Source organism: Telopea speciosissima, unplaced genomic scaffold (genome assembly GCF_018873765.1).
Source record: "Telopea speciosissima isolate NSW1024214 ecotype Mountain lineage unplaced genomic scaffold, Tspe_v1 Tspe_v1.0555, whole genome shotgun sequence".
Lineage (NCBI taxonomy): Eukaryota > Viridiplantae > Streptophyta > Magnoliopsida > Proteales > Proteaceae > Telopea > Telopea speciosissima.
The window spans coordinates 1-16,070 of NW_025317891.1; the positions used below are offsets into that span (position 1 = coordinate 1).

General features: G+C 42.2%; 1 protein-coding gene across 1 annotated transcript; it reads left to right on the forward strand.

Moving 5' to 3' along the window:
• The first annotated feature begins 13,589 nt into the window (after positions 1-13,589).
• LOC122648198 lies at positions 13,590-14,132 on the forward strand. Its single transcript, XM_043841449.1, has one exon. The coding sequence runs from the start codon at positions 13,590-13,592 to the stop codon at positions 14,130-14,132; it is 543 nt and encodes a 180-aa protein (XP_043697384.1).
• The last annotated feature ends 1,938 nt before the right edge of the window (positions 14,133-16,070 follow it).

The window sequence follows — 16,070 nt, forward strand, 5'->3', positions numbered from 1 at the left end:
GGCATGGAATTTACTTTTCTGCAATTCAAATGCTTAAAAAAATGCCAGAGGAGCTAATATTAGTTCTTATTCCAGGATCTTGTGAACTTTGCTCTATGTGGTTACCCTGAAATCCTTTCACGGGGACATGATAGTCTTGATGCTTTGAGGGTTCAACAATAGACGTACGAGGCTCCTTCCCTACACCCAAAATAGGGCAGTGGAGTGGATTTAAGGGAAAATCATATTTATCTTCAAATGAAATGAGAAAGTAAAATTTTGGAATGTGAAATACTTGGGACACAAGTGCTCTTTGCTTTGACTATGATAAGTATATGAATGTCTCTTTAAAATCTTAGGAAAGGAAATAAGATGGGATCCATGTATATGCTGTAAAACAAATTGTGCCCATATAAATTAAGTACATAGAGAAATTTTTGTGATACTTTTCACTTCTGTCTGACAGTGTCCGGTCCCTAAGGTGATGAGGAATTTAAGAAAACAAACAGAAGTGCTAGGGAAGTTGTGTGCCCTAGGATTAAATCTCGTAGATCTCACCATATCCAGCTATGTTACCAGGATTAGTCCCTATACTGTGTGAATTGCGTGCCCTCAGACTCGGGAGGGGGGGGGGGATTTGTCCTCCTCCAAGCCTTGTTTATTTTCCCTTGAAGAAGAAAAAGAGAAAGAGCAAACAGGAAATCAGAATACGAGAGATAGTACCTTACCACCATGGCTTCCTGCCAGGGATAGATGCGACTACTCTCACCACCAACATAAGTCACTGTTGATACCATTCCTCCATCTAAGTATCTAACACTTGTCATTGGGCAAAACTTTGAAAGGGACAAATTGTAAAGGAAAGGAAACAGGGGAACACCTTATGTCAATTAATTAGATCAATATCCTTGTTTTGTTCTTTCATCATGCTGCTCTAAGCCTGTTGTTATCGTGGACCATCCCCAACATATACCGTACCATCTATCCCCTCCCCCTTCTCCTCTTTCCCATCATGGCCCTTCCCCCTCTCTTGGCCATAGTTCCCCCAGTCTTGGCCGGTGCAAGAGTTGTCATCGTCATAGCTCCCGCTACCGCGACAAACCTGCTTCTGGCTCACCTCGTGGCCACGATGTCGTTCATCCCTCCTTCCTAGAGCCCCAATGAACATCTTGAACCAGCATCTTTTTCCATCGATCGGTTATAATCTTCAAATACTTCTTGTTTGATGTTGGGCTATTGTTATGTATTTTTTTTCTTCACTACTCCCATGGCCTTTATCATCTTACCCATAGTCTGCTCTTTATCCCCATCAACCTCTCGAAGTAGACAAAAGAGTGGCATCATAACTGTAAATAAAACCAGATTTAATGGAGAAGATGGAGAGGAAGAAGATGAAGAAGAAGAGAAGTGGCTGTAATCCTTTGGGGAGAACTATCGAATGAAAATTGTTCTCCCCTCTTCACCAATATTATTAATAATAGGGTAGAGCTAACACACAAGAGAAATTCCCAAACTGCCCCTGACTAACAACTCTCATCTTCTAGTTACTGTTCACGTGAACAGTGTATGATATTGTTCACGATACTGTTCACGTGAATAGTGTATGGTACTGTTCACGACACTGTTTACGTGAACAGTACTCAAAGCACATTAATACTCCCCCTCAAGCTGGAGCATAGATGTTAATCATGCCCAGCTTGTTACAAATATAATCAATTCTCAGACTTCCCAAGGACTTGGTAAAAATATCAGCAAGTTGCTCCCCTGTACGAACATGTTGTGGAGCAATAAAACCTTCTCGTAGTTTCTCTCGAACAAAATGCCAATCAACCTCTATATGCTTCGTCCTCTCATGAAACACAGGATTGGAAGCTATATGGATAGCAGCTTGATTATCACACCACAACTGTATAGGTAACTCCGTCGTAAATTTCAACTCAGTCAACAATTGCTTCATCCACATCAGCTCGCAAGTAACCTGTGCCATAGCCCGATACTCTGCCTCTGCACTAGATCTTGCTACTACTGGTTGTTTCTTGCTCTTCCAGGACACCAAATTTCCAGCAATGGAAGAAAATTGTGTGGGTTGTTTTGACTGGTCGTGGCCAACAGAAACATCTTACAAAGGTCAAACCAGAGGATGATGAAGCGTGGGAAATTGTAGATGCATGCATTCTGAGACAGATGTTGAATAGTATGGATTCACAGATTGTTGACTTAGTGACTCACATAGATACTGTGAAGGAGTTTTGGGATTACTTACATGTTTTGTATTCTGGACAGAATAATCTATCCCGTATATATGAGCTGTCACAAGAGTTCTATCGTGCTAATAGGAAGGGACGTCCGTTGACCCAATATTTTGCCGATTATAAACGAATGTTCGAAGAGTTAAATGCATTGCTACCCATTAGTTCGGATGTGAAACAGATGCAAGATCAACGTGAGCAACTTGCGGTCATGGGATTTTTGGGAGGACTGGGCCAGGAATATGACTCAGTACGCTTCACTATTCTTGGAGGAGATAAAGTTGCCTCACTTGCAGAAACTTTTTCTCGCGTTCTTCGTGTTTCTCGTGATAGTTCCCATGAACCAGCAGCTGCTCCTGGTGAGAGCTCTGCCCTTATTGCCTCTAGTCAAGGGAGAGGTATGGTGGAAGTAATGGGGGCCGTGGAGGTGGAAGAGGCAGTGGTAGTGGTAATGGTGGTGAAAATTCTGGTTCTGTGAAGACTTGTAATCACTGTGGTCGACTAGGACACATCCAACGCTTTTGTTGGAAACTTTATGGGAAACCACCGCAACAGCAGTTTGCTAATTCAGCAGCTAGTACCGAGTCTCATGCTACACCTTCTGAGGGTAAGTTGGTAAGGTTATCTGATGAGGATTATGCTCAGTTCACACAGTTTCAGATTTCTCGGCCTTCTACATCTTCCTCCACGGCTACTTTTGCCCAGACAGGTAATGCCACTGCGTGTTTCTCCACTTCTCGTTCCTGGATCATTGATTCAAGTGCTTCTGATCATATATCTGGTGTGTCAGGTAATTTTTCTTCCTTTCGGTCTTCAGAGTCTAGTGTTACATTGGCTGATGGTTCCCTTGCCAAAGTCACTGGTACGGGTACTGTCAACCCAACTAAGTCCTTGTCCTTGTCTTCTGTTCTCCATTTACCTGACTTCCCTTGTAACCTGCTTTCTATTAGTAAAATTACTAAAGCCTACAATTGTTCAGTGACTTTTTATCCTGATTCCTGTGTTTTTCAGGATCTTATGACGAAGAAGATGCTTGGTAGGGGACGTGAGAAAGGGGGGTTGTATCATCTTGAAGACTCTCCTTCAGTTGCTTATTCCAGTGTTTTGTCTCCACACCAAGTTCATTGTCGGCTGGGCCATCCGTCTTTGCAAAGTTTGTAGAAGTTGGATCCTCGTTTTAGTTCCCTTTCTAGTTTAGAGTGCGAGTCATGTGAGTTTGGAAAGCTCCACCGTGTGAGTTATCCCCCCAGAGTCAATAAACGGTCTGCGTACCCTTTTTCTTTAGTGCATTCTGATGTATGGGGGCCTTGCCCTGTTACTTCTAAGATGGGATTTAAATATTTTGTTACTTTTGTCGATGACTGTTCTCGAGTCACCTGGATTTATTTAATGAAAAGTCGTTCTGAGCTGTTTGCCATTTTTCGTGCATTTGTTACTGAAATTCAGACTCAGTTTAATAAGAATATTTGTGTTTTACCTAGTGATAATGCCCTTGAATATTTTTCTGCTCCATTTAATTCTTTTATGGTTGACCGTGGCATGTTGCACCAGTCTTCTTGTTCAGATACACCCCAACAAAATGGTGTAGCTGAACGGAAGAATAGACATTTAATGGAAGTGACCCATTCAAATCTTTTTGAGATGAAAGTACCAAAAATCTTTTGGGCTGATGCTGTCTTGACTGCCTGTTTCCTTATAAATCGTATGCCATCTTTTGTGTTACAAGATGGGATTCCTCATTCTCTTTTATTTCCTACTGAACCTCTCTTTGTTTTACCACCTAGAATTTTTGGGTGTGTTTGCTTTATCCGTGACCATCATCCAGGTCTGTCCAAATTAGATCCCCGGGCTATTAAATGTATTTTCTTGGGTTATTCACGCACTCAAAAAGGTTATCGGTGTTATTCACCAGTTCTTTGAAAGTACTTTGTCTCTGCTGATGTTAACTTTTTTGAGTCCACTGCTTATGATGATACATCTTTTGTTTCCTCGGAGTTGGATGAGGATCTTCCTTTATATGTGGTGCAACGTACTATTTCCCATGGTCAACCGGCTGCTGCTCTGTCTCCGCCACCTCCGCCTCCTCCTGTTCGGCCTGCCCGTCCTCCTATTCTGTTTACATTTGTTCGGCATCCTCGAGATGATACAGCACCCCTGGTCTCTACTGATCCTCCAACCTCAACTTCGCTTGTGGATCCTACTCCTCAGTTAAGTATTCCTTCTTCTGATCTTGATATTCCCATTGCTCTTCGTAAGGGTGTTCGTAGTTGTACTCAACATTCTTTGTCTCATTTTGTTTCTTATACAGGCTTATCTACTAACTTTAATGCTTGTCGCGCTAATCAGCTTACTTTGAGAGTAATCGAGTAGGTCCTAGGATGTAGAATCGACTCCTAAGATCCTAGCTTTGATACCATGTAAATAAAACCATATTTAATGGAGAAGATGGAGAGGAAGAAGAAGAAGAAGAAGAAGAAAAGTGGTTGTAATCCTTTTGGGAGAACTATCGAATGAAAATTGTTCTCCCCTCTTCACCAATATTATTAATAATAGGGTAGAGCTAACACACAAGAGAAATTCCCAAGCTGCCCTTGACTAACAACTCTCATCTTCTACTTACTGTTCACGTGAACAGTGTATGGTACTGTTCACAACACTGTTCATGTGAACAGTACTCAAAGCACATTAACAATAACATTATAAAGTCGGCTCATCGTAGCCCAAAACTGTGAGGAGGTGACAAGATCTTGAACAAATCTCCCAATTTCAGACCTTGCATAATAGCTAGTCAACCACTCAGAAGAGGTGAACATCTTTAGTAGCCCATGCTTTCGGGAAATGAGGCTATCAATTGCAATGTAATGTGTTGCAAATCTTGTTGTTGCAGGCCTCACTAAATCCCTTTATAACTCCTCATCAATGCCAAAACCCAACTATGGTTATAAATAAAGTTGGTGATTTTCCCTGCATTACCAACCAACTGTTGGATCTTGGGCAATTCTCCTATGTCCTTGAATATCAAATCTATACAATGAGCCGCACATGGTGTCCAAAATAGATGTTGCCTCTTTAAAATAAGCAACTGACCCGCCTTTTTGAAATTTGCTGCATTGTCAATTACTATTTGGACAACATTTTCTTCTCCCATCTCCTCCACAACTTCATCCATTAACTTATACAAGTAATGGACATCTTTGATTTCACTAGATGCATTGACCGACTTGTGGAAGATCGTCTTTCCATCACAGTAGACAAGAAAATTGATGATGGATAATCTTGTTGGTCCACTTCGTCCATCACACATGATGGTCACTCCATTTAATGACCACTTTTCCTTGAACCTCTCAACATACTCATGCACCTCTTGGACAATATCATCCAAGTAAGGCCCAGCAATCTCATAAGGTGTGGGTGGCTTAACATTTTTCCCACACCGCTGAATCTCCTTTACCATGGCCTTGAAGTGGGGATCTTTGGCCTTATGTGGTGGAATCATAGAACTGTGGAACCATCTGCAGATTGCTCTGCCTATCCTTTTACTAAGTGTTTTGGGTTGAAAGCTTTCTTCAATCCTCTGTTGGCCAGCATCCCTTGGTCTGTAGATAATAGGATCCATGTCTCTAATATCTGGGCTCTTCTTTCTCTTACCCTTACCATTATTTGTAAACCGGTCAAACATTCCTTTGACACTGGTTGCTCTAAGGCCAACAGGCCCCTTACCCTTACATACAAATGGACGACAAGAGGAGCCAACACCAATATCTACAGGGCCCTGGCTTTGGGGTCGAGCTGATTGACTTCTGATCAATTGATGAACTCTCCATTGTTCCTCTCTTACTTCATGTCTTGATTGTCTCATCGCCCATGCCAACTCTAGGTCTTCCTCTGCTTCCATATCCGATCCTTTATAAGCTTCAAAATCTTCCATCAAATTTTCCACCAAAACATCCTCATCCTCATGTGCTTGCTTAGATTTTTTTTTTGAATCTCTAAGGTGTTTTTGCATTGCCTTGCTTAACTCTACAGGACATTTTGTACACTTGGCAAATTTCCATATCCTCCTACCATGTGTTCTTTTTGCTGAGTTATCCCACCTCCAAGATGTTGAGTGTCACAGAAGTTGCACTGTGTATGCAATCTGTTGTTGTTTATCTTGGTACAATAAGACCACCCAATGTCTTGTTGTCGCGGCATCGTCCTAAACACCAAACAAAAGTAGATAACTATATAAGTATTAAACTATATTAAAATCCACACATAAATAATTTATACAAGTACATGTCCATATGATGCATGTCATGCATTGCGTCATTTGTATGTACTTACTACTTAGCAAAGTTTCCCTAAGCAAAATTTAAACATTTTTATATTTTATACAATTAGTTTCACATTATTTATTTTTCAAATAATGAAAAATGACATAATAATCTAATATACTACATTAGCATACAAATAATATGAATCTAACTCTTCTCTTCTATTTCAGCCATTGATACGTTTTATCAAACTATAATGAAAGAGTAAAGATGAAAAAATCATGATTTTTTGCATTTTTTAAAGTATTTTATAATTTTAGAAGATAGCAAAAAAATAAAAAAAATACAGATTTTAGGGTAAAAATATAATCTTCATGGAATGTGATAGATCTATACATAATGTAGTACATATATTATGTACATTAGCATATGTTTTAATTTTTAGAAGAAAAAAAAAAAATCATTTTATGGAAGCAATTTTCGGTTTTGGGTAAAAATGCAAAGAAACATGGATTTTGAACTCAAATCTTTGTAAATGTATACAAAGAATGCAATACTAAGTTAGATTAACATATTCCCTTTGAATCATAGCAAAAAACAGACCAAAAATCAAAGATTTAACAAAAAAATCAAGTTTTTTTTCAAAAAACCTACCTTTCCCTTCAAGAACACCTTTTGATTTCGAATGTGGGTTGTTGGATGCAGCAAATGCTCAGATTTCAGCTCCTTTAGGATCGTTTTTTACTAAGGAATCAAAGCCCTAAAAAAATCTGCTCGAAAAACCAAGTTTGAATATGGATTTTGAGGGTTTTCTCAAGGCTGGAACTGCCTTTTTTCCGCCAAACAGCTCCTGTGTCGTGTTTCTGCTGCTAAGAATGAATCACATGTGTTTAATTAAGTTGGTCGAGACGTCTCGATATGTATCGGTACGTATCGATATGTATCGACCGATACATATTGATATGTACTGATACAAATCGATACGTATCGATATGTATCGACCGATACATATTGATACGTACCGATACATATCGATACGTATCGATATGCTAAAAACATTAAAAAAAATGGGTCAAAAGGACGTCTCGTCTGTATCGATACGTATCGTATCAATATGTATCGGTCGATACATACCGATACAGTCGAGACATTTAATTTTTTTTAAAAAATAGAGACGTATCGGCCTGTCTCGTCTCGACATCGACCGATACCGAGACGAATCGGCCGATACTATACGAGACGGACTGATACTTAATTCCTTGCCCAAGATTGATGTTTGGTAGAGCAGACCAAATGTTGGAGAGAGTGATGCGAAGAAGGAGGCAGGTTCCAACCAGAGGGGGCAAGGATATCAGCCACCGTAGCATTTCTGGAGATGCCTGAACTGTAGATAACTCTGGGGCTAACTAGATGAAGAAGGATGCCCATAGGATGCCAGTAATCCAGCCAGAGGGAAGTAATGGAACCATCACCAATGCGGGAGTATATAGCTCCTTGAACAAGGGGACGAGTGGCTAAAATCTTCCGTCAGACCCAAGAGGCATCAATGGAAGGGGAGACAGTCCAAATAAAGTCTTGCTGAAGGTGCCTTGAGTAGATCCAATCAACCCAAATACTTCTTTTTTTTTAGGCTATCTTCCAAATCAATTTGATTATGCCAGCCAAGTTAACCTCCTTGATTCTTTGGATACCGAAGCCACCCTCTTCTTTTGGGAGGCAGACTGAAGCCCAGCTGATTGGGTGGAGGAATCTAGAGGAGTCAGTGCCCTTCTAAAGGAAGGAGGCCATAAGGGCTTCTAAGGCCTTGATAGTGGAATGAGGCAATCCATAAATACCCGACCAGTAGATGTAAGAAGATTCCAACACTGACTTGATAAGAACTAGGCGACCTGCGTAAGATAGAAGCTTTCCTTTCCAGAGTTGAAGTCTTTTCCTGATGAGGCCCAGCATAGGAGTGCAATGGTGGGCTGAGAGCCTAGCAGGGATCAAAGGGAGCCCCAAATTGTTGACAGGGAGCTGGCCAACTGGAAAGCCCACTTTCTCGATGAAGGCTGCTCTGTCTTGATCAGGAACCCCAGCAAGGAAAAGAAGGGATTTAGAAGAGTTGATGCACAGCCCCGAGATCAATTTGAAGGGATGCAGACAAACCATAATGGTTTTAAAGGAACTGATTGAGGCCTTTGAGAAGACCATGAGGTCGTCAGCAAAAGCTAAGTGGGAGAGCTTTAGGGCTTTGCACTTCGCAATGGGAGAAATAAGATTCTGGTTCGTGCATATTTGAATGTCTCTTGAGAGAACTTCTACAGCCAAAGTGGAGATGTAAGGGGAGAGGAGGCACCCTTGTCTGATTCCTTTTGAGGTTGAGAAGTAACCACCAGCTGGGCTGCCATTGACTAGAACCGAGAGCCTTGTAGTGGAGATACAAATATGGATCCAGTGAATAAAAGCAGGGGGAAAGCCCATCTTATTCATCACTTTGAAAATGAAGTCCCATCTTAGAGAGTCAAAAGCCTTGTGAATATCTATCTTCATGAGGGCTGCTTGGCAGTGACTGGATCTTTCAAACCCTCTAACAATCTCATTACAAAGAAGGATATTATCCGAAATACATCTGCCTGGGATGAAAGCCAACTGGTTTTCGCTGACTAGCAGATCCACAACACCTTTGAGTCTGATGGCAAGGATTTTGGCAATGAACTTGTATATCAGATTGCAAAGGGCAATGGGCCTGAAATCCGACATCACAGAGGCCCCTTCCTTTTTGGGAATCAAGCAAAGAAAAGTGTGGTTTACCCCTTTGATTTGACACAGATTGAAGAAGAAGCTCTGGACAGCTTTGATGAGGTCTGCCTTAATAATATCCCAAGCTGCTAAGTAAAACCCCATGCTGAAACCATCTGGGCCAGGAGCCCCATTGACTTTAAGGGAACGAATAGCAGCTTCAATTTCTGATTCATCTGGAATAGCCCGAAGAGAAGGGAGCAGCTCCTTAGGGATGAACTTGTTAAGCAGGCTGTTGGGGAAAGAGCCCGGATCATCTAAAGGACCATTGAAAATATCCTTGAAGTGATTGACAGCCATGTCTTTAATATCTTTCACAGTAGTAATAGCCGAACCATCAGGAGCCCTTAGCATGAGGATTGAATTTGCATTTGTCCTGGCTTTCAAGGACCGATGAAAATAAGCTGAATTTGAGTCTCCCCCAACTCCAGCCATTTGATCCTTGATTTTTGCTTAAGGAAGCATTCTTCTTGCGAGAGGAGAGATGAGAGCTCAAGAGAGACCTCCTTTTATTCTTCAGCCAAGGAGACATTGAGAGAATCATATTGTAACTGCAGCTGAATAGTAGAGAGCTTATCTTTGCAGAGCAAGACCTGCTGGGAGATGTTGCCAAAAGAGCTCTCGTTCCAACTTTTGAGGGCATCCTTTACATTGCGGAGCTTCTTGGCAAAAGCAACAAGAGGGGAGGAGAATGCATTTACATTTTTATTCCAAGCCTCCTGGACTGTGGGCAAAAAAGAGGAATTTGATGTCCACATGTCAAAGAACTTGGAAGGCTTAGGACCAAAAGAGATGCAAGGTTGGATGGTAAGAGTGATAGGGGAGTGATCCGAGATCCCTGGAGTATCAAAAGTGGCAAGGGATGAAGGGTGGGAAGACAGCCACTCTTCATTGACCAGAATTCTGTCCAACTTACAAGTTCTACGAGCCGAGCCTGATCTTTTGTTATTCCAAGTGTGAGGAGGACCAGTCCATCTTAGATCATTAACCCCAATGTCTTCAATGCAGTCATTGAAGGAATTGATAGCATCCATGTCAAGCTGAACTCCACCCTGCTTCTCATGACTGAATCTAATAACATTAAAATCACCCCCCAGCCCCCAAGGGGCTGTTCCAATCAGATTTGCAATGGAGCGCAAGTCAGTCCAAAGAGAGAGCCTTTGAGAGGGGCAGTTTGAAGAATAAATAACAGTTAAAAAAAGAACAGATTGGCTGAGGATATCATAGAATTTAAGATGAAGGAATTGAGAGGAAGAGGAGATGAGAGAGATAACAAACTTTGAAGGATCCCATAAAACCCAAATTCTGCCATTTGGGTGGTGGGAATAGTTGGAGACCAACGAGGGGCAATGGAGGCCATGATATTAGCAGAGTTGGATTCCTTGATGTGAGTTCAAGTAAACAACAGAAGCTTGCCTGGGAAAGCTTAATTTTGGAACGAACTGCAGCTTGCTTAGCCAAAGAATTTAAGCCCCTAGTATTCCAGAGTAGGCCTTGATTCATTTGGACAGAGGGGGAAAGGGCACCACAGGCTCACAGAGCCTAGAGAGGACAGACAGGGGCTGGGAAGAGCTTCTTTTCCTCCTACCGTAAGAGGAAGCAGGGGAAGATTTGGCCAAGGAGGGAGGGAGGTTTTGGTGATGCAGGTCCAAGTACACGAAAGAAGAAGAAGAGCAGCTTTTGATTTTCGTTGGAGCCTTTATTTTACATATTTAGTTTTCTTTCTTATGTTAGGGGTAAAACAGTCTTTTATTTATTTAAGTGTTGCTTAGTTGCCCCTCCACGATTTTAGAGGGATAGGTTGTTTTATTTATTTGTTAAAACTTGTATTTCTAGTTAGAGTACAAGTGTGTTAATTGTACTTAGAGTTCAGATTAGGCATCACTAGTCCTAGTCTGATTAGGATTGAGTCTAGGATTTAGAACTAGGATTCCTAGTTCAAATTCACATAATTGTGTAAGGCCTTTGGCCATCTTTTTTATTATAAATAGACAGATCGTGGGAGGCTCCCCCACAACTTTTCAGTATTAAAAAATCTCTGTTTTCAGATCTGAGACTGCTGCAATCGAGCTGCTGCCTCTGCTCCTCTGCGAGCTTGCATCCTTGTGGACTCAAGGTGGTGAAGGGTGGGTTCTCCTGCGACTCCTTGCACTGTGAAGGTCAGGAGGTCTCTTCAAACATCAATCTGCTGTTTCTGTTATGCAAATCAGACCTGCAACCAGTAAGTTACATCTGCCCTATTATTTCCTCTTGCTTAACCCTAACCTACAACCATTATCCTGCAAACCCTAGTTCTTCTTTAAACCCTAAAGCTCCTAAACTTTTCCCAGCCCTAACCAGCCAACCAAATCATCCCAAACTTCAACCGAACCTTCTTCCCCACCTCTGTGACACTCGACCAGAGTCCCTTGACCTGCTTCCCCCTAGAAACCCTAGATCTCTTCATTCTCAAAACCCAAAACCCTAACCCTAATATTTCTGAAATTTTATTTCTTATTCAAACCTAATTAAAACCTATACCAATAGACTACTAAAAACCTGCATACCATTACCCAATAAAACCTTAACTCAAACTCCAACTCCAACTCCTTACCCTAATTTTGCCCTAATCAACCTAATCTGCCCATTCGGCCAAACCTATTACACAACCTGGTCCTAAGTGAAACTTATTCCACCTAGGCTACATCAAATTGGTATCAGATCTATGGAAGGACAAGGCACACCTGTTGTTGATCCACCACGGCCACCTCCACCTGATCCAATGGCTGCAATTCTCGACATGCTCCATAAGATCAGTGATCGGTTACAGATTGTTGAGCAAAAGCAAGCTGTGCCTATTGTAAACAACCCTCTATACGTAGAAGAGGATCGACTACAAGTACATTCTGAAGTTCATGGAACTCTGGGAAGGGATGAACATCATAGAGATCATTCTAGACGTCACAAGGACCACAGAGATCAGTCTAGACATGACCGAGACTACAGGGATCGACGTAGGTATGACAGAGATGACTACAGAGAAGACAGGGACATAACTACTGAAGCACCTCGAAGACCTAACTTTGAGGAATACTTGAGATCCTACTTCACTGGAGATGAATCCCACAACAGGAGATTTGATACGCAGAAGGTCAAGCTAGAATTGAAAGAGTATGATGGGCATGGTGATCCATAGAAATTCTATGATTGGCTTGCTGCCCTAGATGACTATTTTGACTGGTATGACTTGCCTGCAGACCGAAAGATGAGACTGGCACGTACTAAATTAATTGGCTCTGCTCGAGAATGGTGGCGTAAGACAGAGAGGGACATGGAACGTGAAGGTAAAGCACCTACCAACTGGGAGGATATGAAGTATGATCTGAAAGAGAAGTACTTACCAAGACACTATAGAGCTCAGATGCAAGATCAATTCAACTCCCTTCGTCAAGGGAACATGACTGTATCCGAGTACATGCAGAAGTTCGATTCTCTCTCATCTCGCACTGACACCATAGAAAGTGCTACTCAGATGTTATCTCGATCTCGATTGGGATTGAGATCTGATATCATTAAAGCTATTGGAGTTGTGGATGTTCTGAACATCAAGGACTGCTTTGAGAAAGCATTAAAGGCTGAAGAACTATTGAACACCACTAGAAGGTTTGGCTCCACTGCTGTCGACACCAGGAAATCTTTTCCAGCATCCAAGCCAACTAATGGTTACAATAGAGGTAATAACACCACTGCTGGTTCTACACGGACAGCCCCCTACACTGGTAGTTCTTCTCGTGTGGACAAGGGCAAAGCTCCAATGACCACCAGTGAGTCAAACACTTGCTATCGCTGCAATGAAAAGGGACATTATGCTAAGGACTGCCCACAAAAGCAGAGACCGATTCATGTAGCTGAAAAGGAGGAAGACAACCCTGATGAATTTGATGAACAGGGTATTTGTGCATTACCCCTTGATGATGACGATGATGGGGCTGCTTATTTTGATGACTTGGGTGATGACTTTGAAGATACCCAAGGTGTACACGTAGTAGCACGTATATTGAGTGCTGAATCTAAAGGTGAAGACTGGCGACGCAATTGCATCTTCTATACTCGCTTGCGAGCAGGTGAACGCACTGCCCAGATAATTGTTGACAGTGGTAGCTGCGTTAATGTTGTGTCTAAAGACCTTGTGAAGAAGGCAAATCTGAAATTTGAGAAGCATCCGATGCCCTACAAAGTCTCCTTATTAAATGGAAATAAGCTTGATGTGAACAAGAGATGCTATGTTCCCTTATAAGCCCAAAAGTATTCAGAGGAAATTTGGTGTGATATCATTCCTATGAGAATGACTGATGTTCTACTAGGAAGACCATGGCTTTATGACAATGATGTTACTCTCCTAGGAAGAAAAAACCTCTGTGTGTTTCAACATAAAGGAGAAGAAATCAAGTGGTACCCACTTAATTTGCCTGCAGAAGTACGAAATCGCCGTGTCATGCGCACAAATCAAAAGGGGACAGAATCTGGAAACAAAGTGCTAGCTGTCCCACAGAGGGAATTTGAACAAACTAGCCATGATACAGGTCTGGTTCTTGCCTTGGTGACTAAAGAGGTTGCTGCCCCAACCAAAGAGAAGTTTACACAGCCCATCAAGGACTTATTGCAGGATTTTTCAGATGTAGTCCCAAAAGAACTGCCCAATGAATTACCTCCACTCAGAGACATTCAGCTTGCCATCGATTTGGTACCTGGTGCTATGTTACCAAATCTGCCAGCCTATAGGATGAGTCCCTCCAAGCATGAAGAGCTTAATAAACAAGTTGGAGAGCTTCTCAAGAAGGGGTTTATTGAAGAAAGCATAAGCCCTGTGCTGTTCCAGCCTTGTTGACACCAAAGAAGGATGGTTTGTGGCGCATGTGTGTGGACAGCCGAGCTATCAACAGATCACCATCAAGTATAGGTTCCCAATTCCTAGGCTTGATGATATGCTAGACATGCTGTCCGGTTCTAAAATCTTCTCCAAGATTGACCTTCGCAGTGGATATCATCAAATTCGCATCCGGCCTGGAGACGAATGAAAGACAGCCTTCAAGACCAAAGATGGACTATTCGAGTGGAAGGTCATGCCCTTTGGTCTGACGAATGCACCTAGCACTTTCATGAGAGTCATGACCCAGGTACTTCGTCCTTTCATCGGTAAATTTCTTCTTGTTTATTTTGATGATATTTTGGTGTACAGTAAAGACCCAGATGAGCATATAGACCACCTGAAACAAGTTCTAAGAGTGCTTCGGCAAGAGAAGCTGTTTATCAACTTAAAGAAGTGTTCCTTCATGTTGCCCAAGGTTGTTTTCCTTGGCTTTATAATCTCATCCAAGGGTGTTGAAGCTAATCCAGAAAAGGTTCAAAGCACTGTTGAGTGGCCTATTCTGCCGACAGTCACCGAAGCCCGGAGTTTCCGTGGTTTAACTTCCTTTTACAGGCGATTCATTCGCAATTTCAGTGCCATCATGGCACCCATAACCGAATGCAGCAAGCAGAACAAGGGTCAATTCGAATGGATAGCAGCTGCTCACAAAGCCTTCCAGCTGATCAAGAAGAAGATGATTGAAGCTCCAGTACTACGCCTGCCCAACTTTGACCATATTTTTTAAGTTGCTACAGATACTTCCCATGTTGGATTAGGCGGAGTTCTTATGCAGAATGGGTTTCCTATTGCATTCTACAGTGAGAAACTCAATGATGCCAAGACTTGGTACTCTACTTATGATATAGAGCTTTATGCTGTTGTTCAGGTCTTGCAGCATTGGAGACACTACATTATTGGCAAAGAATTCGTCCTGTACACTGATCATGAGGCATTCAAGCACCTCCACTCACAGAAGTCCATTAGCACCAGGCATGCTAAATGGGTTGCATACTTACAGGATTTCAACTTTGCCCTCAAATACAAGTCAGGAAAGGAGAATACAGTGGCTGATGCACTGAGTAGAAAAGTCCTGACCTTGAACACTTTCTCAGCCCATGCACTTAGCATCGAGCAAACCAGAGAAGAGTATGCTAGTGACAAGGACTTTCAAGTCCTATATGCTGATTTGAAGCAGGGTGGACAGCACCCTAAGTACTCATTACATGATGGTTACTTGTTCTTAGGAACCCGGCTGTGCATTCCCGATTCGTCCTGACGACACCACATTATTAGGGAGTTACATGGAGGAGGTTTAGGAGGACACTTCGGGAAAGATAAAACCATCTTACAGGTGACTGATCGGTGCTATTGGCCTCACTTGGCCAAAGATGTAGAGCATGTCATCAAGCAGTGCCGAGTTTGCCAGCTAGCTAAAGGTACCAAGCAAAACACGGGCCTCTATTCACCACTGCCGATCCCTCACCAGCCATGGGTTGATCTTAGTATGGATTTCGTACTTGGTCTTCCCCCTACTAAAGAAAGATTTGACTCCATCATGGTGGTGGTTGATAGATTCACCAAGATGGCTCACTTCATTCCTTGTCCAAGAACACTTGATGCTTCCCACATTGCCAAGTTATTCTTCAAGGAGATTGTTCGCATTCATGGGTTATCCAATACCATCGTATCCGATCGTGATGTGAAGTTTATGAGTTATTTCTGGAAAACTCTATGGCTGAAGACAAACACCAAGCTTTTGTTCTCTACTGCATTCCATCCCCATACTGACGGCCAGACAGAAGTAGTCAACAGGAGCCTTGGTAATTTGCTGCGGTGTTTAGTCCGAGATTATGAGAAGACGTGGCCCCTCTATCCTTGACATTGCTGAGTTTGCTTACAACAGCTCCGTGAATAGGA